Source organism: Aotus nancymaae, unplaced genomic scaffold (genome assembly GCF_030222135.1).
Source record: "Aotus nancymaae isolate 86718 unplaced genomic scaffold, 86718_ANA_hifiasm-v0.15.2.pri h1tg000067l, whole genome shotgun sequence".
NCBI classification, from domain to species: domain Eukaryota; kingdom Metazoa; phylum Chordata; class Mammalia; order Primates; family Aotidae; genus Aotus; species Aotus nancymaae.
Window position 1 is genome coordinate 1,390,019 of NW_026988482.1, and position 26,567 is coordinate 1,416,585.

Genomic DNA, 26,567 nt, shown 5'->3' on the forward strand with positions numbered 1-26,567 from the left:
GCCTGGAAAATTATGGATCACAGAGCAGTAAATCAGTCAGTCAACAAATCCTGCCAAGGACTGTCCCAGGCTGGGGGAATGTGGCAAACAAGGCAGACAGATGTCAGCCTTGTGGAGTTCAGGATTTGGAAGAGATGAGAGATATTACACAAATAATTTCAAGCATGGTAAATGCCATTAAGGAGAAGGCACGAGATGCTCTGGGAAGAGACAACAGCAGGATATTAGACAAACACCTCTGCCTTTATTTACATGTGCCCGGAAGACAGCTTTCTCCTGTCGTCCGGTGCTGCTTTTAGAATTTGAGTGCTTCCTTTTCTTTTTTCTTTTTTGAGAAGGAGTCTCGCTCTGTTGCCCAGGCTGGAGGGCAGTGGCGCAGTCTCAGCTCACTGCAACCTCTGCCTGCTGGGTTCAAGTGATTCTCTCACCTTAGCCTTGTTACAGGCATCTGCCACCACGCTTGGCTAATTTTTTGTATTTTCAGTAGAGACTGGGTCTCACCATGGTGGCCAGGTTGGTCTTGAACTCCTGGTCTCAAGTGATCTGCCCACCCCAGCCTCCCAAAGTGCTGGGATTACAGGTGTGAGCCACTGCGTCTGCCCCTTTTCTTAATTCTCATATGTCTGTTTGAAGGACAAAATGTTCACTGAATCTATTATAAGCTGTGACCAGAATGTTATTCAACTAATTTAAAAATCTTCATAATTTATGTAGAAAGATCAGCCTTGCCCTTAATGAAAAAGAATTCCATATTCATTTCATAGAAAATGAATTATTTAATTGGGAATTTTAATATATTGGATATTTGCTTTAAATTCCCTGTGAGTCAGTCTGTTGAAAGACCTTAAGTGAATCTTTGATTATTCCAATAAGGGGAGAATTGGCATAAATATTTATCCAGTGAGACTGGGTTCAAGTTCCTCCCAAGAACACCGGGGAAACTACCCTTAGCAGAAGCATAGCAGAGCGCAGCGTTTCTCAAAGTGCAGCAGCTGCACCCAAACCCTCAGCTTCAGCATCATATGGGAACTCATTAGAAATGCAAATTCTTGTGGCCCACTCTCAAACCATGAAATCAGAAACTAGGGGCGAAGCTATCAAGGTGTGTTTCAGTAGCCCCTTCACGTGATTCTGTGCATGCTAAAGTTTGACAGTCACTGGCCTAAGGCTTAAGATCATGGATCTAACGTCGCACAGATCAAAACTGAACTCCTAGCTCTCCCACTTAATAGCAGCATGACTATAGATGATTTCCTGATGTCTCCATTTTCTCATCTGTCATATGAGCACAGTAATAACTGTCTAACTTGAAAGTCTGATGTAAGGACTAGATGAAGCAATGCTTACAAAGCAAGCACAGTAAGTGTGTAAAAAGTATTAGCTGTTAATTTTAATGAAGTTTCAGCTATTTCTCATCTATGCGGCTGGACTAACAGGAGTTACTTGCAGGACAAAATGGAACTCAATTTATTTCTAATAAGGTGAAATCATGTTCACGTCGGCAGTGAACATCAAAACCTACTCAGGCATCAGAGCGAGCAATGTACTTCAGAGACTTAGACAAACCTCAAAACTAAGACGTAATCAGGAGATCGCCTTAGCTGCTGCACTGGGAACCCTGGGTTGAGAAGCTGCTCTCACTAGGTTTTCACAGGCTTCAGTATCAGGGATAGGTTTGACCTAGACCACAGCTGTGACCTTTGCCTGGGACTTGAGATGAGATTTTGTCGCTTTGCTAGCTCAGCTGATACCTGTCTCTTTAGAGATCTTTATCTGAACCTTTCCTGAGACACTGATCACCTCCGCCATGTACTGTGGTTATTTATGGGCGGGCCGTGACTCCCCAGCTGGATGCCACCTTCTTGGGACGGGGCCCAGAGCAGAGTCATCTTCATACGGCCCTTGCTCCTATCATCAACGCTTTGTCCCTGGGAGAGGACTGATGTTTTTGAAATGAATAAATGAGTGAAAGCATGTTTTCAAACCAAAACGCAAAGCTGAAATAGTTCACTTCATATTCTTACCACGGTAGATAAACACTCGCCGTAAGAAGAGAGACAAGCTTTTCCAAAAGTGAAATTTGATCCTTATCATGACCTCGAAGGGCAGTGGAAGCGAGTGGATTTCACCTCCCAGACTCCACTGGAGAACTGCATGTGCTGTTCTTAGGAAGCCCTGAGCCACCTCAGGCAGGACCACGGGAATATGCTCACCTGCAAAGAGGGTGGCATTTCCTTGCCTCCTTATACTTTGAATGTATTAAGAGGGTCAACAGAAATTACATTAAGTTTTATATTTTAGGATATAGAGCAGTATGCTGCACATAAGAGATGATATTTTTTGAATAAATGAATTTAGGAAAGTACTGCAAAGCACTTAACTTGGCAAAGCAAGAAGAAAGCGATCAAGCACATATAATAAGATTATTTATTTATCACTTTCATCTTAGATTCTAGATATTTCAGCTCTCTTTCTTACCCAAGTTGGAAGGCTGCATGCAGAATCTGAGAGGTAAGAGTTGGAAAGTCCAAAGGAGGAAAGAGTTCCCATTAGAAGCTCATTTCCCGTTCCCGGGGACGGCGCTCAGAGGCCAGTGGAAGTGCCTTGCTGAAAAAAGCGTTCACTGGCAGCACAGTGCGTTTTCAATAATAATGCTGGTCATTCTTTAAACTCTGCCTAATGTTATTTTTCTTAATTTAATTTTTTGAATAGGTGTTACATTGCTATCGTCCAAAAATTTTAAAAAGGCATCTAGTGGAAAATCTTCCTCACCCCCCATTCCCCATCTGCCCAGCTCACCCATCCATCATGCCCTGTCCATAAATAAGCACTGTGATTCGTTTCCTATGTGTCTTTATGTTCGTACAAGTGAACACAGATGCTACACATATTTTTATTCTCCTACACCCCTAATGGCCAGAGATAACACACTGTACCAATTATTGTATACTTTGCATTTATTACTGGATACATATTAAAGATTTTCCTATACCAGTGCATAAAAATCTATTTTTGCTATATCTGCATAATAATATTCATTTACAGAAATATATTTATCTATATTTACCTTATTGATGATAAATATATTTATCTATATTTACCTTATTGATGATAAATATATATAGATAAATATATTTATCTATATATTTACCTTATTGATGACAATTTATTTTGTATTTTGACAGTAGAATCACTGCTTGTAATAAATAATTTTGTAAATAGTGCTACATATTTTCAAGAAACAGTTTTAACTTGCTATCTCTAAATTTAGAAAAAGTAACTTGATATCAGGCAAAACAAGGAAAAATAATACCAATATACTATGCCAGTATTAATTTTTCTATTACTTGATTGAATTATTCTATCTAATACTCTGCCCAAATCTTATTCACATAGTTAATATACCACAACATATAACACAGAGAAAATTACTAGAGAAAACGTCAGCATCACGAGGTTTCTGATGGACCACATTGAAACTGCTCTCTCTGTAGTCTACCCTGTGTGCTATTTACGCCACACGTGGCTTTACTCTTGATTTAAAACCAGTCTCCACCCTCCAAATGTTCCTCCTGAGTCTTCCAATATTTCTATTTTTGGCACTAATATTCACTCAGTTACTCAAGTCAAAAAGCCTGGCAATTATCCCAAGTTCTCTTTTCTCCTCACCTGGAATAGCCAATCCATTAGCACAGTCAATAAATCTTGAATGCCACCACTTCTCGCCACCACCACAGCTGCTACCCTGCTCTCCTCCCTCACCTGGACTCCTGAATGGGTGCCCTTGCTGCTGGCCTGTTTCCATCTGACCCCACATGCTCTCCTTAAGAGTGAGAGGAAAAGGCAAATCAGATTACATCAGTGCCCTCAGACCAGACAGCCAAGATTGGCTCCTACTTTCTCATCCATCCTGGAGTCAGAACCTCCTCCTGCCCAGCCACTTGCTGTTCTTGGAACTTCCTAAGGCTTATTCCCACCTCAAAGCTTGCAGCTGCTGTCCCTTCTGCCTTCCACCAGAATGCCTTGGCCCCTTTTCACATTCGGGTCTCAACTCAAGCATCACCTCCCCAGACGGGCCTCCTGATGACATCACCCAAAACGGTCCCTCCTTCGCTTTATCTTGTGCTAATTCTGTTCAAAGGACTTATCGCCAATTATGGGCATTTTTCTGTGTTCGCTGTTGTCTCTCCCACCAGAAGGAGACTGTTCAGCAAACCCTGGGCTTTCTCCACATTCACTGCCACATTCACGTTTCAAGTCATGCCTGATACATGGCAGGTGTTCAACAAACGTCAGTGAAGTGAATGAACAGATACAAAATAAAATCCTGTTTACCTGTGCAAACATTCTGGATACCTTTGGAAATGGCTTCAACTCTCAGAAATGCTCATCATCCAAAACAATGTTTATGATTTCTGGGTAATGCCCTATTTTAGTGTGTTTAGGAAAAATGTAATGGTGTGGACTTACGCAGATCTGGGTCTTAGCTTTGAATATATACGTCCTTGGAAATCTTAAGCAAATTCCTGAAACTCTCTGTAGGTTAGTTTTCTCAGTTACAAAATGAAGGTTTGAATTATGTGAGCACAAGTTACATTTTAACTATCTATTAATTAAACAAGTATTTACTGAACATGTCCTAGGCATTTGGGATCACTGGTGAACAAGACTGATGCCATCACTGTAAGCTTACAGCTTAGTGAAGGAGTCAGGTTCTCCCAAATGGTGAAACGTGTGATAGAGGTACACGGTACAATGAGAGCAGAGACAGGGGCCCCAACTAAGCGAGGCTGTCAGGGTAGAGACAGAGGCTTGTGGCTTGAGTTCTGAAAGGTGGTTCTGATTAACTAGGCATGGAGGGGTTGGGAGTGCTGCCAGTGCAAGAGGCGTGGCGCATTCTAAGAAGGGAAACAGGCCAGTGTGGCTGCCTGCAGAGTGACAGGGAGAGGTGGGCAGGGGCCAGCCTGTGTCACTCAGAGACGGGAATGTGCACCATAAATTGTTTGCTTCCCTACTGGGGACGAGGCCAGTATAAAAATTGAAAGTCTGCATGGTAGAAATTGTTTATAGCCATTTCAAAAAGTAATTTTATGTTTGTTAAACTAATAATAAAGTTGGGCTTGCATTTTGTGTGACTTTTTTCATTTCACTTATTTAGATGATTGTTATTGTTTTTATAAAATCATCAATCTGCAAGGAATTGGACATTAAAGAAACAAAATCAAACAAAACCTGCCCTTTGGTATCATTTGTGTAACCGTGTGAGCTACGTTAGATTTTGGTTTTCAACTTGTGAGCAGTAGTGGAAACTGCAGCAAATGCTCATGTCACCAGCATGCTAGTTTACGGTTTAAATGGGGGGAAGTTTTAGCCAACAATTTTCTTTTTTATTGTAATAATTTATTTAACCCAATATATCAAAAATTTTCATTTCAATATGTGATCATACAACATGATTAATTAAGTATATATTTCTGGGACTAAGTATTTCAAAATCACTCTGTATGTTAAGCTTCCAGCACATCCCAATTCAGACATTGCCTGTGAATGCACAGGTCTGGTTTCCCCACTTTTTTTATATTAAGGTTGATCAGTGGATCCAGGGACTCTCTCCCTGTTCCTTTCATATAACTGCTTAGCATTTGCCAACAATTCTCTTTGAGTAATAGCTGAGTAAACCCAGTCTGCATGCACTTACAGACTGTGAGCCTCTGCGTGGGCTTTTATGTTCCTGCATGACCAGACTGTGAGCCTTTGGGTGGGCCTACATGTTCCTGCATCACCAGACTGTGAGCCTCTGGGTGGGCTTCTATGTTCCTGCATGACCAGACTGTGAGCCTCTGGGTGGGCTTCTATGTTCCTGCATGACCAGACTGTGAGCCTCTGGGTGGGCTTCTATGTTCCTGCATGACCAGACTGTGAGCCTTTGGGTGGGCCTACATGTTCCTGCATGACCAGAATGTGAGCCTTTGGGTGGTCTTATATGTTCCTGCATCACCAGACTGTGAGCCTCTGGGTGGGCTTCTATGTTCCTGCATCACCAGACTGTGAGCCTTTGGGTGGGCCTACGTGTTCCTGCATCACCAGACTGTGAGCCTTTGGGTGGGCCTACATGTTCCTGCATCACCAGACTGTGAGCCTCTGGGTGGGCTTATATGTTCCTGCATGACCAGGCTGTGAGCCTCTGGGTGGGCTTATATGTTCCTGCATCACCAGACTGTGAGCCTTTGGGTGGGCTTCTATGTTCCTGCATCACCAGACTGTGAGCCTCTGGGTGGGCTTCTATGTTCCTGCATCACCAGACTGTGAGCCTCTGGGTGGGCCTACGTGTTCCTGCATCACCAGACTGTGAGCCTTTGGGTGGGCCTACATGTTCCTGCATCACCAGACTGTGAGCCTCTGGGTGGGCTTATATGTTCCTGCATGACCAGGCTGTAAGCCTCTGGGTGGGCTTATATGTTCCTGTATCACCAGACTGTGAGCCTCTGGGTGGGCCTATATGTTCCTGTATCACCAGACTGTGAGCCTCTGGGTGGGCTTATATGTTCCTGCATGACCAGACTGTGAGCCTCTGGGTGGGCTTCTATGTTCCTGCATCACCAGACTGTGAGCCTTTGGGTGGGCCTACATGTTCCTGCATCACCAGACTGTGAGCCTTTGGGTGGGCTTATATGTTCCTGCATCACCAGACTGTGAGCCTCTGGGTGGGCCTATATGTTCCTGCATCACCAGACTGTGAGCCTCTGGGTGGGCCTACATGTTCCTGCATCACCAGACTGTGAGCCTTTGGGTGGGCCTACATGTTCCTGCATCACCAGACTGTGAGCCTTTGGGTGGGCTTATATGTTCCTGCATCACCAGACTGTGAGCCCTTGGGTGGGCCTACATGTTCCTGCATCACCAGACTGTGAGCCTTTGGGTGGGCTTATATGTTCCTGCATCACCAGACTGTGAGCCTCTGGGTGGGCTTATATGTTCCTGCATCACCAGACTGTGAGCCTTTGGGTGGGCTTATATGTTCCTGCATCACCAGCAGACTGTGAGCCTCTGGGTGGGCTTCTATGTTCCTGCATCACCAGACTGTGAGCCTCTGGGTGGGCTTATATGTTCCTGCATCACCAGCAGACTGTGAGCCTCTGGGTGGGCTTCTATGTTCCTGCACCAGCAGACTGTGAGCCTCTGGGTGGGCTTATATGTTCCTGCACCAGCAGACTGTGAGCCTTTGGGTGGGCTTATATGTTCCTGCATCACCAGGCTGTGAGCCTCTGGGTGGGCTTATATGTTCCTGCATCACCAGGCTGTGAGCCTTTGGGTGGGCTTATATGTTCCTGCATCACCAGACTGTGAGCCTTTGGGTGGGCTTATATGTTCCTGCATGACCAGACTGTGAGCCTCTGGGTGGGCCTACATGTTCCTGCATCACCAGACTGTGAGCCTCTGGGTTGGCTTATATGTTCCTGCATCACCAGGCTGTGAGCCTCCATGTTCCTGCATCACCAGACTGTGAGCCTTTGGGTGGGCTTATATGTTCCTGCATCACCAGACTGTGAGCCTTTGGGTGGGCTTATATGTTCCTGCATCACCAGACTGTGAGCCTCTGGGTGGGCCTACATGTTCCTGCATCACTAGACTGTGAGCCTTTGGGTGGGCTTATATGTTCCTGCATCACCAGACTGTGAGCCTCTGGGTGGGCCTACATGTTCCTGCATCACCAGACTGTGAGCCTCTGGGTGGGCTTATATGTTCCTGCATCACCAGGTTGTGAGCCTCTGGGTGGGCCTACATGTTCCTGCATCACCAGACTGTGAGCCTTTGGGTGGGCTTATATGTTCCTGCATCACCAGACTGTGAGCCTTTGGGTGGGCTTATATGTTCCTGCATCACCAGACTGTGAGCCTCTGGGTGGGCTTATATGTTCCTACATCACCAGCAGACTGTGAGCCTCTGGGTGGGCTTCTATGTTCCTGCACCAGCAGACTGTGAGCCTCTGGGTGGGCTTCTATGTTCCTGCACCAGCAGACTGTGAGCCTCTGGGTGGGCCTATACATTCCTGCCTCACCAGAGTCGACTTCATTACAGAGAGAAGCTCAATAATATGTGACGGATTAAATTATAACCATAATTCAGAATAGCCATTCTCAGTATTTTCAGCCTGTGACCCCAATGGGAACACCTGTACACATCCCTTTTGGAGGAGGTTCCAGGAAGGAAACAGCCATTTATGCATGGCTGAGGGTGGGGAGTGGGAGCGCGCTGGGGCCTCATGGGAACACACACTTTCGAGCTTTGTACACTGGAGCTTTGGACAGTGTGTAGAGGGGTCTCTAAAAACCATTTGCAACAAATGGTGGGTAGGGAGAGGACAGCATTTAAACAGTTGTGTATCTGAGTTACCATCTCAGCTCTCCAGCTGATTCTGGATAGAATTTTAAGCATTTTCCGTCATTTCCTGCAAGCAATCGTCAGCGGCCACCAGCAGCACAGTTCTGTGTTAGATCTAAAACTCAGTGATTCTTACAAAAACCCAGCAGTCCCTTTTGATGTGAAAGAGAAAAATTGAGGGCAGAGACCTAGGGCTGGCTTATACTCATCCCATTTTATCACATAGAGAACAAAACTGCTGGAGCATAAGCCCTAGTTTTTGTTGAAGGCAATTAAATCCTAACTCACTCCAGCAAAATCATCAAGATCCAGGCTTGAAGCCCCTCCACGCCATTACCTCCCCTACATTCTCCTTAGCCTGATGACTGAATTTGTAAACAGCTGTCCCTGTCCTTAGTGAGTTCCTGAGGGTCCAGCTGTAATTCTACCCTCCTTTTCTAACTCTGTGCAGTTATATCCAAAAAGGGGAACATGTCAGGCCAGCAGGCTCGTGTGATAATGACTTATCCCCTCAAGTCTCAATAATCTTCTAATAGAGAAAAGTACTGGCAAAGATTACCCAAAACAAGGGATAATCCTAAGTGACATGTTTAGAAACCCTGATTTTTTTTTAAAGGATTAGCTCTAGCCTCCTAGTTAAAAATCAGGTTACTTCCCTAGCTGACAGCAGGGGGCAGCAGATCAGAGTGGGTTCTATGAAAGTGGTTACAAGGATGGAAAATCTGTGATGGAAAAATCCTCAAAGTACTTAAATCTAAATATAGAAAATCTAAAAGTTGATTCCTCATTTAAAATTTATTTGACAAAAGAGGAGAGCTAAGTATAAAGAACTCTGCATTTATTTCAGTTCATATTCTATATTACATTTATTTTCAGTTCATGTTGGATTAGGTTGCATCTCATGAGGTCGCCATTTTTTTGTAAGTCAAAAACTGTTAAATATTAGTAATTTTATAGGGTCAAACCTTAAAGTTTGCAGCAGAATTTAGATATAAAACTACTTTTTAAGTATATACAAAGAACAGGCACGTGTTTGCCTTCAGCAACCGCCCCTGCTTCAGAGAGATGATGATGCGTCCTTTCGGACCTTAAGACCAGTTCTCGCCTAATGCCCCTGCTCCTGGCTCTTCCTCCTCCCCCAAAATTGGGATCAAAGGTAACCTTCAGTTCCCATGACCTCTTTTCCCAAACCAATCACAACTCCAGTGTCAGTCACTCTGTCCCCACCGACTCTATGGGTCCCGGTGACCTGCGTAGACCTATCTTGCTCTTCTTGGTTCTCTTGTTGTTTATTAGACTGGGACACAGCTGGGGCTAAAACCACAGGCTTCCACAGTATTCCCCTTCCTTTCAGACTCCCTATGTTGAAAACAAGATTGTTTTACGTCTGAGTTGCCGAGCCTGAGTGAGTTCTTGGTCTGTTCTGTAAGTATTCTCAAACTGTGGTTCCTGGACCAGAAACATCGATATCACCTAGGAACCTTTCTGAAAACAAATTCTTTGGCCCCACCCAAACCTACCGAATCAGACATTCTAGATGTGGGAGTCTAGCAATATGAGCTTTAACAAGCCGTTCTGGTGATTCCGATGCATAAGGAAGCTTGAGAATAACTGCACCAGGTCATAAAGCTGTGTTTCTCTTTTTTGTTTTCTGTTATTAACTGCCTTGTATGCCTTATCATTTTTCCCTAGACAGTGTGTAACTGCCTTTCCACAGGCTTAAAGTTCAGTTTACTCCTAGATTAGGCCGGGCGCAGTGGCTCACACCTGTAATCCCAGCACTTTGGGAGGCTGAGGCGGGTGGATCACCTGAGGTCGGGAGTTTGAGACTAGCCTGACCAACATGGAGAAACCCCATCTCTACTAAAAATAGAAAATTAGCCGGGCGTGGTGGTGCACACCTGTAATCCCAGCTACTCGGGAGGCTGAGGTAGGAGAATTGCTTGAACCCAGGAGGCGGAGGTTGCAGTGAGCCGAGATCGCGCCATTGCACTCCAGCCTGGGCGACAAGGGCAAAACTCCATCTCAAAAATAAAATAAAATAAAATAAAATAAAATAAAATAAAATAAAATAAAATATCCTAGATTAGTAGCTGCACTCCTGTTACATGTGGAATAACTTCCCAGTTGCAAAATTCCAACTTCCCGGGATGCTGAAATCACCTGTCTGGGTCCTGCAATGTGTGCCTCTGCCCACATGCTGGAGAAACTGGCCATTGGTGTCAGCACAGCTGAAGTAGTGGTGCTCCGTCAACATGGGGCTTTGCCTACCCCCATGGGTCTCTTACTAACTGGCACTACCCCTGAGACTTGTCCTGTATGATGTCTGGTCTTTTTCTAACCTATTAGGACAAAATAACCCTGTTTGGGCCTTAAATATGCCGTATGCCTTCCTGGTTGTTGAAATCGTATTTGAGCAGTGAAAATAAGAAGAAATGTTAGGATCTTTCCTTCAAAGCGGATGATTTTACTCTAAAAGAGGTCCAAATATTTGCGGCTTTTTGGAAAGACATTTTACGCTTGCTTAAACCTTTCATCGTGTTTATCTCAGTAGCAACGTGGCGGTAAAGGAAAAGGCCATCTCCTACAAATGTGAATTTTGAGAAAGAAATGGTATTATTTAAGCACAGTTTTCTTTCAGACAATCCCTGTTTGCTTATTTGTCCATTTCTCCCCTAGATACTGAGTTCCTTGAGGAAGGAAGGATTTGTCTCGTTCAGCCTTATATCTCCAGCAGTAGCCGACAAGACAGTAGGTACTCAATAAATGTTTAAGAAAAGAATCAATTGAAAAAGACACAGACACATACACAAACCCACTCACATACAGAAATAAAGGATAATTTCTCCAACTTGTCTAGATTATTAAATGTTTTTCAAATAAAAATGGATTCTTCGCATTTAATCAAGATTTAAATTGAGTGTCTATTGTTATGTTCAAGATAAAGGGCTAGAGTTGAATTGGTGCCAGGGTTGCAAGCTCTGTCAGTCATGGACCTGGCAAGGCTACCGTCCTGAGAACGCAGATCACTGTCACATCTTAGGCGGCAAAGACCTCAAAGACATCCATTCAATCCCTTTCATTTTTTTGGAGGAGGAAACTGAGTTCCACAGAGGTGAAGTCAATTTCATAAGGTCACGGAGTTGGCTGGGGGCAGAATTGGAGCAGAGAGCCAAGATTCCTGACTTTTAATCTCTTCACAGTATGCTTTTGAAATAGCTTTTGGCAATTATTTATAATGAGAGAACCACATTGGGAAGTTTGACTTTTTCCCAAATACTTTTTCAAGATTATAAATATCTTAGAAAAATGACAAGATGCCTGAAGCCGTATGTTCTGATGTATTTAAATTATTCTTATCTGTTTCCTTTAACAGAAACTTGCAAAATTTTTTTTTCTAAAGCGGTTCAAAGACACAACGTTTCCAAACTTATAAATGAAAAATTCATTGGATATAGCACAGCCCAATTAACTCAAACATTAACAAGAGGGTTCCTGAGATGATCAGTTAAGTTCACATGTATCTAAACTCAATTTTCTTTAACTTCATTTATAATGAAAAAAATAGAAATAAGAATGAGACAACAGTTTTTGATTATCAGATTGGCAAAGATTAAAAAGTGTGACTGATTTTGGAGGGCAGTTTGCTGATGGAATCAAACTTCTAAATGCATATGGCCTTTCAGCACTAATTTCATTGCTAGTTATTTCTAATAGTGGTAAAATTAGCGATGCGCAAAGATTTCCACGTACAAGGAAATGTTTATCCCAATCTTATTTAGAGTCATAAAAACTAGAAGCAACCTACATATCTATAAATAGGTAACATATCATATACATTATGTTAACCTAGTAAACAAAACATTATGGAGCTATTTAAAAAGATAAATTACATTTATATTTACTGAGACTGGAAGATTTCCAAGACATAGGGAGCAGGGAGGAAAAATAGGGTTCGAAACCTCAGATATAGTAGAATCCTTTTTATATAAAAGAGTGTGTGTGTGTGTGTGTGTGTGTGTGAGATTATAAAGAGACATATGTAAGAATGTCCTTTAAAATATTGACAGCAATTACTTAGGATGAATTTGAGCCGCTCTTTGTTTCGCTGTTTATATTTGCTTGAGTTTCATACGTGAGCAGGGATAAGCTTTAAAATTAGACCAAAAAGTCCCAAACAAAACAAACCCACTTCCCCGCAAAAGTTCTATCTTCATGTTTTAAACAAAATAAAGGTAAATAATGTTTTAGTATTGCCAAATTCTGCTTTATGATATTCTGAGGAATGAGTACTAGGCAAATGCATTTAAGACATTTCAAATGCCACACGAGATAGGATTTCAAATATTATTTGATTTGATTCTTATTTAAAATTGGAAAAGTAAAAGTTAATTTAAGCTCTATTCATGTTCCTAACTTTTTAAAAGATAACTTTGATGAAATAATTCATGACCCCAGACTTTTAAAAATTATTTAAACTGACAAATAAAAATTGCATATATTTGTTATGCACAATATGATGTCTTGAAATATGCATGCATTGTGGAATAGCTTCATTAAGCTAGTTAACATATGCATTACCTCATATATTAGCATTTTTGTGGTTAGAACACTTAAAATCTGCTTTCTGAGAGATTTTTGAGAATAGAATACATTGTTGAAACTACAGTCCTCATGGCATACAATAGATCTCTTGAACCTATTCCTCCTGAATAACTGAAATTTTGTATCCTCTGATCAACATATCCCCAACTCCCCCTGGCCGGTACCCCCACCCTCTGGTAACCACTATCCTGCTCTCTGCTTCTAGGAGTTCAGCATTTTTAGACTCCACATAAAAGTGAGATCACATGGTATTTGTCTTTCTGTGCCTGGCCTATTTCAGTTAACACAATGAATGACCCGAGTTTAATCCACATATATCTTGAATTGCTTTTAGCACTGATGGCTGTTCCGGACCACGTGTGTTTGTTCTGCTTATGTACCCAAGTGACTCCTGTTACCAGGAAATCGACAGTCAGCCATGGAAATGACTATGGCCACCTGCTGCATAACTGCTGTATGCACATGAGCCTTCTGTGCTGAAGCTATCCCCCACAGCACCAGCTCATGCTGCTAATGCTGGCATTTTCCAGGGAAGCTTGTCCTAGATGAAGTGACTGGAGATAATGGAGCGATACACATTTTCTCTTTTTTTTTTTTTTTTTTTTTTGAGAAAACTAATTTCAATACCAGTGAAACTTCTATTACTAAAAAGGAAGGACTTTAACTGAATTTTTAAAATTCTAAAAGAAATTAAAAACTAGTCTGAAATTTGGAACAAGGAACATTGATGAAATACAAATGGAATTTTAACAGTGCTGGGTACTTACATCAAGTCTTTCCTTTCCTCCTCCTTTTCAAGGTTCGGCAAGAAAGCCAGTGTTTTTGGTGACAAGTGAGTGATGGGGAGAGATTCAGGAGCTCCATTAACATTTGCTGAATGAATAAAGTTTCACTTTGAATTAAAATTCTGCTAGGACCAGGCTCACCTGAAGAGCCTCACCCTCAGAGATTCTGATTCAGTAGGCCTTTGCAGAGTCCCCAAATTTGCTTCTGGGGGTGCTGATCTGCTGGTCTTGGGACCACCTCGAGTAGCATTGCTTTAGATTGCAGTCTGTTCTCTATGTTTGAATGTGACCCACTTTGACGTGGCTGATGGAAGGGAACACTTCTCTGTCTGGGAAGGTTGTTCCAGGACTCAGAAAGACCCAATGGGACACAAAAGAAAGGGATATCCTCCCTGACAAGCCAGGCAGATCTGCTGAATTTGGCTTGGTGATTGATGAGCAGAGCAAATGCTCTGTCCAGTTTGCTGTTACATCCAGCCTTCACCAACCATATCCAGATCAAGCAGGTTGGCACACAATTCATGCATATGAATAGCTGCTACTCTGGAGGATATCTTATATGTATTTTCATAGAGTAAAATTTGCATTTACATATAGCATATTTCTGCACGTGGATATGGCAAGATCTATGTATATATATAGAAGGAAGATTGGAAAGATTGTGTGTACTGAACCAGGGATTAAGCTAAATGTCTGTTGAGTAAACCAGGCTATTTAGGGAAAAGAAATGGTGGTGAGAATTAGCATTTATGAAGCCTCTGTTATGTACCATGCGCTGTTAAGAACCGTCACACACATTGTCAGTTAATCCTCAGCACGAATGACATGATAAGGTGGACACTGATAAGCTTATTTTGTGGATGAGGTCTCTGAGTCTCAGAGTTTAAATAACTTGCCTAGTAAAAAATGAAATTACTGAATGGCAAACCTGGAATTTGAATTCAGTTATTGTTAGTGAAATCTATACCCTCTCTACTTTATTTCCAGTGATACACCATGAAACAAATAAACATGAATCTTAATACCAATTTGTATTCCCTATACCATTTATTACTCTCCTTGCTTGGGTTTTGCTGAACACACAACAGGGCTCAATACTAGCACTCTAATTGTTTGGAAACTACCATCTCAAAAATATTAATTTCCTTATGTGGTAGTATTTTAATGAATTAACGTATTTTAAAAAGCATTTTCTTTTTACCAGTTCAGTATCATAAATTAGAGACTGACACACTGTGTTTATGTGCCTCCCTGTTATAAATGGTCAGATGTCAATTTTAAAGCATTTTGGATAGCAAAGGACCTGATTTTGGCACAAACAACTTGGCCATGAATAAACCCAGAAGTGAAACCAAGCTTATGAAAGCCTATATGATCTTTTCGTTATATGAGAATTAAATAAAAAAAAAGAGCTGCATGCAGTGTAGTGGCAAAAGGGGCAGAGCGGCAGACTTACAACATGAAACATACTAACGTACAGTGTGAGTCCTGACTTATGACATGAAACATACTAACTTACAGTGTGAGTCCTGACTTACGACATGAAACATACTAACTTCACAGTACAAATCCTGACTTACGATATGAAACATACTAACTTACAGTATAAGTCCTGACTTACGACATGAAACATACTTACAGTGTGAGTCCTGACTTACGACATGAAACATACTAACTTCACAGTACAAATCCTGACTTATGATATGAAACATACTAACTTACAGTATAAGTCCTGACTTACAACATGAAACATACTAATGTACAGTATAAGACCTGACTTAACAACATGAAACATACTAACTTACAGTGTGAGTCCTGACTTACATGAAACATACTAACTTACAGTGTGAGTCCTGACTTACATGAAACATACTAACTTACAGTGTGAGTCCTGACTTACAACATGAAACATACTAACTTACAGTGTGAGTCCTGACTTACGACATGAAACATACTAACTTACAGTGTGAGTCCTGACTTACGACATGAAACATACTAACTTCACAGTACAAATCCTGACTTATGATATGAAACATACTAACTTACAGTATAAGTCCTGACTTACAACATGAAACATACTAATGTACAGTATAAGACCTGACTTAACAACATGAAACATACTAACTTACAGTGTGAGTCCTGACTTACAACATGAAACATACTAATGTACAGTGTGAGTCCTGACTTACAACATGAAACATACTAACTTACAGTGTGAGTCCTGACTTACGACATGAAACATACTAACTTACAGTGTGAGTCCTGACTTACGACATGAAACATACTAACTTCACAGTACAAATCCTGACTTATGATATGAAACATACTAACTTACAGTATAAGTCCTGACTTACAACATGAAACATACTAATGTACAGTATAAGACCTGACTTAACAACATGAAACATACTTACAGTACAAGTCCTGACTTACAACATGAAACATACTAACTTACAGTGTGAGTCTTGACTTACAACATGAAACATACTAAAGTACAGTATAAGTCCTGACTTAACATGAAACATACTAACTTACAAGTCCTGACTTACAACATGAAACATACTTACAGTACAAGTCCTGACTTACAACATGAAACATACATATAAGTCTGACTTACAATATGAAACATACTACTCTAGTCACAAAAATGATACTTTGAAGAATTCATAACATGGGAAAATGATAATGTATAATGCTATGTAAAAAAGTTTCAGAATTAAAGTGTACATGCAGTGTGACTTCAATGAAAGAAAACCATATATACATAGGAAGAAGGATTTGCAGGAGCTACAACAAAATGGCTGTATTTTGGGATGTGCTTATGGCCGTTTTTGCTTTCTTTCCAAAACTTGTAAGTTTTCTCTCTTGTTTATTTTCTACCATAAGTATCTGGGCCACGAGGTCTCCACCCCACGTGGGATATGTTTATGGGTCGTTTTCGCTTTCTTTTCAAAAATTGTATTTTTCTGTTGTTTATTTTCTCCCATGAGCACATACCACTTTAATAATGAGAAACATCTTTTCTAAAGTCAACCTACTAATTCTTTTCCTATCTATAAAAATTTGCAGGTGGTCACAATTATTTTGGTAGTTGCATGGTTTGAGTGTCCCCACCAAAACTCATGTTGGAACCTTAATTGCCAGGGCAGCAGTGTTGAAGGTGGAACTTTTAAGACGTAGAGCCTGATGGGAGGCATCTGGGCCATGGGGCCTCACCCTCGTGGGGAGCTTGATGCTGTTCTTGTGATAGTAAGTTCTCGCACATGGGACTGGATTAGTTGGTGTGAGAGTGGGTTGCTATAAAGTGAAGTTCCTCCTCATTTTGGCTCTTTTTTTGGCACACACACTTTCCCTTCTGCTTCTCTGCCAGCTGCATGAGGCCCTCACCAGAAGCTGAGCAGATGCCAGCACCACGTTTCTTGGACTTCCCAGCCACCAGAGTTGTAAGCCAAATAAGTCTCTTTTCTTTATAAATTATCCAGTCTCAGGTATCTTGTTATAGCAACACAAAACGAACCGAGACAGTAGCTGTCATGGCAGCCCACTGTATACTAACGTGTGTTTCTGTCTGTGTGGGTGAGAAAGACAGCAAGAGAAGAAGGAGATGGGGATTGGGTAGTGAGAGTGGTGGAAGTGGGCCAAATGGTTCCTTATTGATGACAGTTTTCTCCTGCCATTATTTTCAAGGGGTCTGGAATCAAGTTCATATGCTGGCAATGTACTTCATTTTTCAAGATGAAATATACTAATGTGTTTCAGATGGGATTCATCTATGCATTTGAACATGTGGAAGAGGAAGGAATAAAAAGTTTCTACATGTGTAGGAGAAAACCTATCTCTTGGATTCTTAGAAAATAAAGTGAGTTAGTAAACCCAGGAAAACAGTGCCTGGCACTTAGGAAATGTTAGCTATTATTATTTCATCAAAAGGAGCTGGTTTTAATTTTACACTTAAGCTTTGGATCTCATGATTTTCTACTTTATGTTACTTCTGAGTAATTTAATTCTGCCCTGTTAGCTTTCAGGAAAAAACCTTCAATTTGCAAAGGAAGCTGAGCTCTCAAGAAATGAGGCCTTTGCTAGAAGGGCTGGACACAATTATGTATAGGTGCCCTAGAGAGAAGGGACAGGGTGCCATGTGCCTCTCCAAGAGCCGAGTCACCAAGGAGAAGAGTCAAGGGGAGCAGGGATTTAGGGGGTTTTTGAGCCCTCATCCTTTCTCTGTTGTGCTCTCTTTAGCGTCACCTTGAAAGGCTTAACCCTTACTCCATGGCTGTCACCACTATCTTCAACTCTGAGATTTAGGCTGGGCTTTCTGAAAAGAAAAGTAAGCAGAATACACTTGACAGCTACACGATAGCACGAGTAACCTTTGCTACTCATTTATATTCTAGGTATATAAAACTATTACTAAACTGAGTGAGGCTGGTGAATTACCTTGTACTAAAATGGAATTAATGGGGTATAATAGTAACCTAATCAGTCAACACATGTTTATTCTGCCCCTCATATATACAAGGTGCTAAAAGAAATAAGAACAAAGGTATATAATTAGAGCCTACCTTAAGAAATTTCAAGCCATCTTGTGTGACAGAGTTTACCATGTTACAAAAGTAAAAAGTTCATGTTGTTTTGTATTTAGGGAAATACAGATGAAATCCAAATGAAGTGTGGAGTCTAGTTAATAGTAAGTACCAAAGGACCAAGGTTGGTTCACCGGTTGTAACAAATATACCACAGTCATGTACGATGTTAACAGTAGAGAGACCGCACGCAGGGTACATGGGAACTCCATGTATTATCTTTGTACTTTTCTGTAAATCTAGAACTATTCCAAAATAAAAAAAGTTTATTGGAAAACAATAGCCTCTGTGAAGCACTGGACATTTTTGCCTGCAAGCACATTTAACAGTCTTTCAACTCTGGCTTCCTTTCACGTGACCATAATAATAAAATGACCAATCATCTTAATTTTATTTCTCCAGGGAAGACCAACGTGTTCGCTGGTTTCATCTGCACTGAACCGAGGCTTTGGGGCTGCCCTTGCAATCTGCACAGGACGTATACAGCCTGATGAGGTAGAAGTCAGGTCAGCGCTTTGGCTTGGGGAAAGCAGAATGTCCCAACTTTTTCTGAATACCTGGTTGTGAGGCTTTGGTAACTCTGGAATTTTAATTTAAGAGTTTTGGTATTATTTGTTAGGACTACCCAATATTAACCAGGTCTGGTGCAAGTGGGACAGAAAAGAGCAGGGAAGTAAGGTTTCTTGTGTGAAATGACAATGTGTCCTCTCTGGGCTTCAGTTTCCTCATCTGGAGAGTGGGGTGGGACCCGCTAGTTCCAGCATTACTTGGCTGCACCACCTCTGTCATATTCACCTCCACTTCCGCCACTTCTATCACCTCCACCCTCCATCTCCACCTCCACCATCGCCACCACCTTCATCACCTCCAATGACACTCTCACCAACACCATAAAATTACGGCACCAGAAGGCACACTACATAGTACAAAAATGAATTCCGATGAGGTAAACGTCTTAAAGGTGAACTCTGCAGAGGTGAACGTACAAAACGGGGCACACCCTCTCACATGGAGATTCAGAGAGATTAAAATTGCTCATGTCACCTAGGCAAGAAATTCTTCCTTTCATCTATTAAAATGTGGGCTGGCTGATCACCCTTTTTCTCACTAGGTTCAATGGAGTTGAGATGCTAACAAAGGTACCCTTTCCTTTAATAACTTGTATAGAGGAGAGGTTAGAAGGCATTAAATCTGTTAATCCCTTCAAAATCGTGCATCTGCACAAAAGGCCTGGAAATCCGGTTACTCTGGAGATTTAACAAGAGCTGTCTAGTATAATTAGATCAGCATGATGAATACAAACCTCTAAACTATCATTTAACACTTTGGTGGGCAAGGGAAATAGCATTTTAAAAAAACTGCCTGTCTCCATCCATGGGGGTTGGCATGATAAGGTTTATTAACACAGCCACACAAAATAAGAGTTTACAAGAAAAATACAGAGCAACACAATGAAAAAGGTAACTACTTTAAGTGAGGCAAAGGAACTTTCAACATAGACATGCCTCAAGGAGGGGATGTGAATGTCGGCTAAAAGCTGTAAATGCCTTTCTTAAAGCGTTCCAAATTGATGGATGACATCGCTTCATTTTGGAAACTGACTGCTGGGGCACGGTGTATCCTGTAAAGGCTTTACGAACTGCAGCTGCTGCTTCCTGCAGGGTGTGAGACCAGTGCTGGACCGTCTGAAGCCATTACAGCCCAGTCTTAAATCTCTTCTGGAGTTCAGTGCACCGTCACTTATTGCATTAGAGGTTAAGCTCTGAGGCAGCAGTTGTCAGAAGTATTTTCTTCACAGGGACCATAAAACATGAGCCCTGAAAGGATGACCTGGTCTAGCAAATGGCTCAGGGGCCGGGAAAAGACTGCACCGTGCTGCTGAAACTCTGCCTCACAAGTTGGTGCCATTTGAATTCCCTTGGGAAACTCACTGCACCTAAAAATTACACTTCAGTATCCTTGTCCTGAAAGTTAGACTTTCTACACGGTCTTCATTTTGATCGAGTAGGCATCCTTGGAAATGAAGATGCTTACTGAAGAAACCAGGAGTGATCAGCTCTGAGAAACAGGACTGATACCTCTTACAGGAATGTGTTGGTAAAGTCTTCCCGAATTCCTTAGTCCAGTGGCTCTCAAAGTGTGGTTCCTAGTCCAGAAGCACCCACATACCCTGATAACTTGTCAGAAGTGCAATTTCTCTACTGAATCTAAAACTCTAGAGGTGGGCTCTGTAATTTGTATTGATGGACATTCTTGAAGCCTTAAATTAATGCAAGATATTCAGAGGGTTCAGAAGAGAGGAAATAAAGTAGTTAGGTCTTGGGAATTAAAGCTTCAGAAGAAGTCTGAAGCAAGTGGACACTGGGCTTTAGGGGTCATGTATGTGCTGACTAGAGACACACAGACGTTTAGTCCTGGTGGAGAACTTAGAACACACAGCCCCATTAGGCCCCTCATTTACAAAGGGGCAAAGTCAAATGATTTGGCAATTCACATTCCTAGACTTCTTGATTACCTAGAGCCAAGTGTCCCAATTAGCGTGTTCATAAGCCATAAAGAGGTTACAGCTGTGTACCCAGGCCCCCACTGAGTGAGCAGACAGGGCCGAGCAGCCAGTCCCCTTGGTGAGTGTCCTGAGAAGAGCAGGTCTGGTGCTGTGCATCATGCAAAGCTGGGAGGCATGAACCCAGAGGAAGGCCAGAGAAAGAAGGAGTTGGTATCATTTTGATCAACTTAAGGTTCTATAAATGAAGGCAGATAAAAAGTAAGAGGAAAGTTATGACAGCCACACAGCTCTCCATGAGCACATCCCAGAAATGCTAGGTATAGGGGCTCCTCAGCCTCACAGGAGGTGCAACATCTTAATTAATTTATTTTTTACCAGACTTTCCGGGAGAGGGAGGGACTATATGCTGGTTCTTCCTGGGTACTGGCAGGTGCAGGCGACCTGACGCTGCTTCCTCGGGACTGCGTGCGATGGAACGGTCGTGCACAGTGAGCCTGGACTTCGCAGACAGGGAGGCATGCACGGCAGCATGGCATGGTGAGGAAGGGATGCATGAGAATGAGCTTGCAGGAGAGGAACAGGTAAAGGGAAAGAAAGAGAGAGAGAGGGAGGAGGAGAGAGGGAGAGCTGGGAAGAGAAAGAAAGAGGTGGTGAGAGAGAGAGAAGAGGGAGATTGATTTGAGCAGTTACTGTGTGTAGGGGGAAGTTTAATGAGATGGAAAGAGATCTATAGAAGGCTCTTGAGAGGCTTTCTGCGTGAGGTGCTGTGGGATTCCCTTAGTTGCTACTGTCAGGAAACTTCATTAATGGTCTGCAGTTTCTTCAAAGCTTATGCCATCTGGCTACTGTTTCTTTGAAATGGTACTGCATGTAGATTGAACCACATGGGGCTCCAGTTATATACTGGACATAAAATATACAGTATTAATTTCCCTCTAAAGGAACAGGAACCCTTGCTCCGCTTTGCTCTGCCTGTATATTTAGAGCAAGATGTAACTCCTCAAGAACAACATGGAGCCAATCCTCAGAGACCTAATTCAGAGAAATTTCCCCTTCATTTACTGAAGCTTAAATAACCCAGTACATTTGTACAATAGTGTGAAATTACTATTTTAGTCCAAAATAATGATCGTCTAGTACAAAAGGAGAAATAAGTGACCTTTACAATGTGGAGAAGTTTTAAAATGTAAGAAATAGGAGGGGAAGAGCCTTGAGCAACTTTCTCTCTTTCCCCAAATCACTTGATGAATGCTCACCATGTGCCAGCCATTGTGGTAGGCCGGAGGTAGAAAAGATGAATAAGATGTAATCGATGGTCTTGTACTTTCAAGAAGACTGAAATGTAACAGCAGTGGCAGACACAGTGGGTAAAATGCAGCACAAAGAATAGCAAGTGATACAAGTATGTGAAGAGTAGGGCACAAGATGAGAGCCATTTATTGTGGGCCAAGCTCTACTGTAAACATCTTACAATTTATTTTATTGTGTTAAAATATACGTAACATATGTTTACCATTTTGCCTATTTAAACACGTACAGTTCACCAGCGTGTGTACGTTCACATTGTGTGATCATCTCCACACCTTTCCCCCAACTGGAACTCCGCAGCCACTTAAGAACTCTTGCCCTTCCCCTCAGCCCGAAATTTCTCTAGGAAATACTTCACACACGTGGGACCACATGGTGTTTGTCCTTTCGTGTCTGCCTTATTTCACTGACCAGGATATTATAGTAAGCATTCAACATTCGGTACTTCATGTAACTCTCAAAATAACTCTGTCAGGTTGGTGGCGCTTCCCCCATTTCACAGATGAAGTGACTGAGGATCAGAATAGATATTTGTTCGAAAGTCACAGTCAATACATAGCATAGTGTGAATTTGAACCCCAGTCTGTGCAGTGCCACAGTCCAATCTCCTAACTGTAAGGCTAGTTGCCTCGCTGGGAGCTCGGAAACACCCCTACCCCGGGAGCTCAGACACGCCCACACCCCCTCTCTCTCCAGGAGCCTGGACATGCCCCATCTGCGCCTGGAAACCACGTCATTACTCCACACCCACTTCTGCACTCGGCACCTAGCCAGCCATTGAATAACCCCGCCAAAATGCAAAAGAAGTCTTGTAAATCTACCCAATAGCAGTCGAATCTTGTAAAGCTACCCAATAGCAGTCAAGTCTTGTAAATCTACCCAATAGCATTCAAACCCTGCCTACCTGCCAATAGCAAGCTTGCCGCGCCCACGTCCTGCTCTCCCACAGCCAATCAGAACGCCTCCACTCACTATAAAACCCCACGTCTGAGAGGAGTCCGTGCGACTTCTCCGGCCCCTCCTGTCGGACCGCAGAACCTCGCCCAGGAGCTGAATAAATTCGCATTGGATCTTCTTGTGCTGGTCTCAGTTTCCTCATTTTAAACTCAGCAATAACCCTTACACTAACCATGACACTCATTAACCTGGTAAAAAAGAGTGAGTAGAAAACTTTCCAATACAGCTCATACTAGCTATAAGAATAGAGTATTTCTCACTTTGAAAATAAGATTATTTGGCCGGGCGTGGTGGCTCGCACCTGTAATCCCAGCACTTTAGGAAGCCAAGGAGGGCGGATCACGAGGTTAGGCGTTCGAGACTAGCCTGGCCAACATGGTGAAACCCTATCTCTACTAAAAATACAAAACTCAGCTGGGCGTGGTGGCTCACATCTGTAGTTCCAGCTACTTGGGAGGCTGAGGCGGAAAAATCGCTTGAACCCGGGTTGCAGTGAGCCGAGATCGCGCCACTGCACTCCAGCCTGGCTAACAAGAGCGAAACTCCATCTCAAAAAAAAAAAAAAAAAAGATTATTTATCAGCTATTTCAAAGAAAGGTTGACTGGAGGAAGAGGGTCTGGATCTGGGTTCACCGCGCGCTTCACCCGTGGAAGAAAGGCTGCTTCTGCCTGGATGTACTTCTGAACCCTCCCAGAAACCGGCCGCCTGACGCTCCCCGTGCGGCGCTTTCTGCTTGTGCTCCCCGGAAGGCGGGGCCTCCTTGCTCGTCCGAGGGCGCGTTCCTGGCTATTTCTGAGGCGCTGAGGTGCTGGAGCACTTTGGCCGGGGAGCCTGAGGGGGGCCGCTGCGCGCCCGACGCCCCGCTGGTTGCTGCTCCGGGGTGGGGACGTGTCCGCAGGCGTGGGAGCAGGACCAGGCCCAGGCCCCTGGCTTCTGCAGGGCGGCGGCACCGCTCTCACTCGCAGGCCGGACGGAGTCTCCTCTCTCTTGAATCCTTCGGTCCCCACCTGCTCCCCTGCACCCGGACTCCCCCTCTCGACCCAGGCGCTTGAGAGGGATGGTTTCCTCCCAGGACTCCGGCCTTCACTGGGAAGCACCCCACCCTGCTCCAGCCCTTCAAGGCCAGCTGCCTCTTGATGGGAACGGGGGGGATGGCCTGTGTGGTGACCTGAGCTAGCACAACCAAAGGACACAGCTTTCAGCTTGATCCTTTTTCTCTCCATTGTGTCCTTTTATGTTACTTACAGTACACGTAATGGAAAGACCATGTTATTTTGGCATCATGAGCCATCATGTTCCAATTCTGGCTCTGTCACTCATGAGCTGTGCGTCCTCCAGCAATGCAGTAATGGCCCCTGAACCTGTTTCCTTATTAGTAAAATGGGGATAGTAACAATACTGAGATCCAGGGTCCCTGTGTGACAATTAAATGATGTAACAGGTACCAAAGCACTTGCAAAAGTCATGAAGATTGCTCTGGATTTCAAGCAAGCGTCTTTACATTAGGTTAGTGCCATCATCAGCGTCTGCACTGTATGAACCCTGTCGCCTTAGGCCTAGCAGTCACCTCGGCAGTGGGGAAACAAATTACTCTGTCTCGTAGCACAGAGCTCCTTAGTCCTTGCACAAATGAGTGAATTGTTCATTTGCTGCACGATGAATCACATCTACTTCCTCATTTCCTAAAATGAAATCATCTAATGAACTGGATGAATAAAGAAAACTGGCTTTTAATTCATTTATCCAAAGTATTTAAATGTGTAATAATTAGCGTGAGGTAAATTTTTGTGAGGAGAAGAGAAACTCACGTCCAATTAGTCAAATCCTTTCCTAAAGTATTTAGGTATGGAAATTCAGTTTCTGCTCACCGGAAGCTAATTTTCTGGGAAGCTGAATGTGGTCTGCATTCTGTGTTCAATGTTTTTTTCTACCACGTGGAGAATCACAATAAGACAGCAGAGGCGGTGAACACTAAGCACGTGGCATCTGTGGCCCACTGCTGTCATTACATATGAGAGAGAAAAACAAGGCTTGAATTCTTAGATGCTTAAGTCGGACAAAAGTCTCTTGAAGGACTCAGTGACAATTCTCAACACAATGCTTAATTCTACCAATTGTGCTCCTTTTCCCTTCCACATCAGCTATTCGCATTCCCTGAGTAAAGCAGAAGGAAGCAGGACCAGATAAGGATTACTGGTAAAACTCAACAACTGAAATATTCAAGACAAGACATGCTTACTCTCAATGAGACTCTCTCAACAAACTTGCCCGAAGAATATATCCTTTCCAAAAAAGAATAACTGGAAAAGCTTATAAACTTATATTCCACTCAGATTACAATTAGAACAATTTATGAATTCAAAGACTACTTTTTATCATGATGTCTGGGTGTGTTCATCAGGAGCCATTCCAAATTTTAGAGAATGCAGGGAGTATGTCAGAAATTTTAGAAATGCGTGTTCACAAATGTCTCTGTTGGAAGAGCAACTATTAACTCAGATGATAGCAGACTGTTACTTTCAGAGATGCACGAAAGACGGGAGGTTTACTCTCAATACAGCCTTCTAAGAAGAGACTTTTGCTCAGCAAAAATTAATAGACGCTATGGTCCCCACTAGAAAGGCTCAGGTGGTGTGGGGACTTGAGTTCAGATCCAGTCTTGAACGCTCAGGCAGTTTCCTTAACCTCACCATTTGCTAAGAATGGGGATGGAAATGGCTCTCTCATAGGTTACGACAAATAAATGGAAAGTCTGAAAAGGTCTAACTGACCCGGCAGAGACCAGGAGCTTCGTAAATGTCGGTTTCCCTTTCTCATCCCTTCCTCTTCCTCTAGTTCAATGAATGTCTTTTTTGTTTGTTTGTTTTTTGAGACAGAGTCTTGCTCTGTCACCCAGGGTGGACTGCAATGGCGCAATCTTGGCTCACTGCAACCTCCGCCTCCTGGGTTCAAGTGATTCTTCTGCTTCAGCCTCCTGAGTAGCTGGGATTACAGGCACCAGCCACCATGCCCTGCTAATTTTTGTATTTTTTAGTAGAGACAGAGTCTCACCATGTTGGTCAGTCTGGTCTTGAACTGCTGACCTCAGGTAATTCACCCGCCTCAGCCTCCCAAAGTGCTGGGATCACAGGCGTGAGCCACTGCCCCCGGGACTTTGTTTGTTTTTAACAGAATTATGTTCCATTAAATGACCTTATCACATGTTACTGATATACTGAGTTTATAAACCAATTCTGGTAAATCTCATAAGATTCCAATTTATGCTCATTTTAAGGCCCTTTTCCACAGTTTTCAATGGATGCTCAAGGAAGGAATGTAAACATTTATCGAGCACCTACAACACACTGAAGAGTTTCCTCATAACACTCTGCAAGCTCCATCTCTACACATACAGAAACAAAAGCACTGAAATGAAGTGAAATGCAGGATTACAAAACCAG

General features: G+C 42.7%; 1 protein-coding gene across 9 annotated transcripts in view; it reads right to left on the reverse strand.

The window, feature by feature from the left end:
• The window catches only part of PEX5L (peroxisomal biogenesis factor 5 like), a 252,717-nt gene that overhangs the window by 138,728 nt on the left and 87,422 nt on the right, over positions 1–26,567 (reverse strand). The window contains exon 1 of one of the 9 annotated variants that reach the window (XM_064366836.1): positions 3,670–4,161. The exons of the other annotated variants lie outside the window; for them this stretch is intronic. Within the exon in view, the coding sequence (XP_064222906.1) occupies positions 3,670–3,687 (18 nt within the window). The 5' untranslated portion in view covers positions 3,688–4,161. Of the gene's footprint in view, positions 1–3,669; positions 4,162–26,567 lie in introns of those variants that run through there. 9 annotated transcript variants of the gene reach the window in all.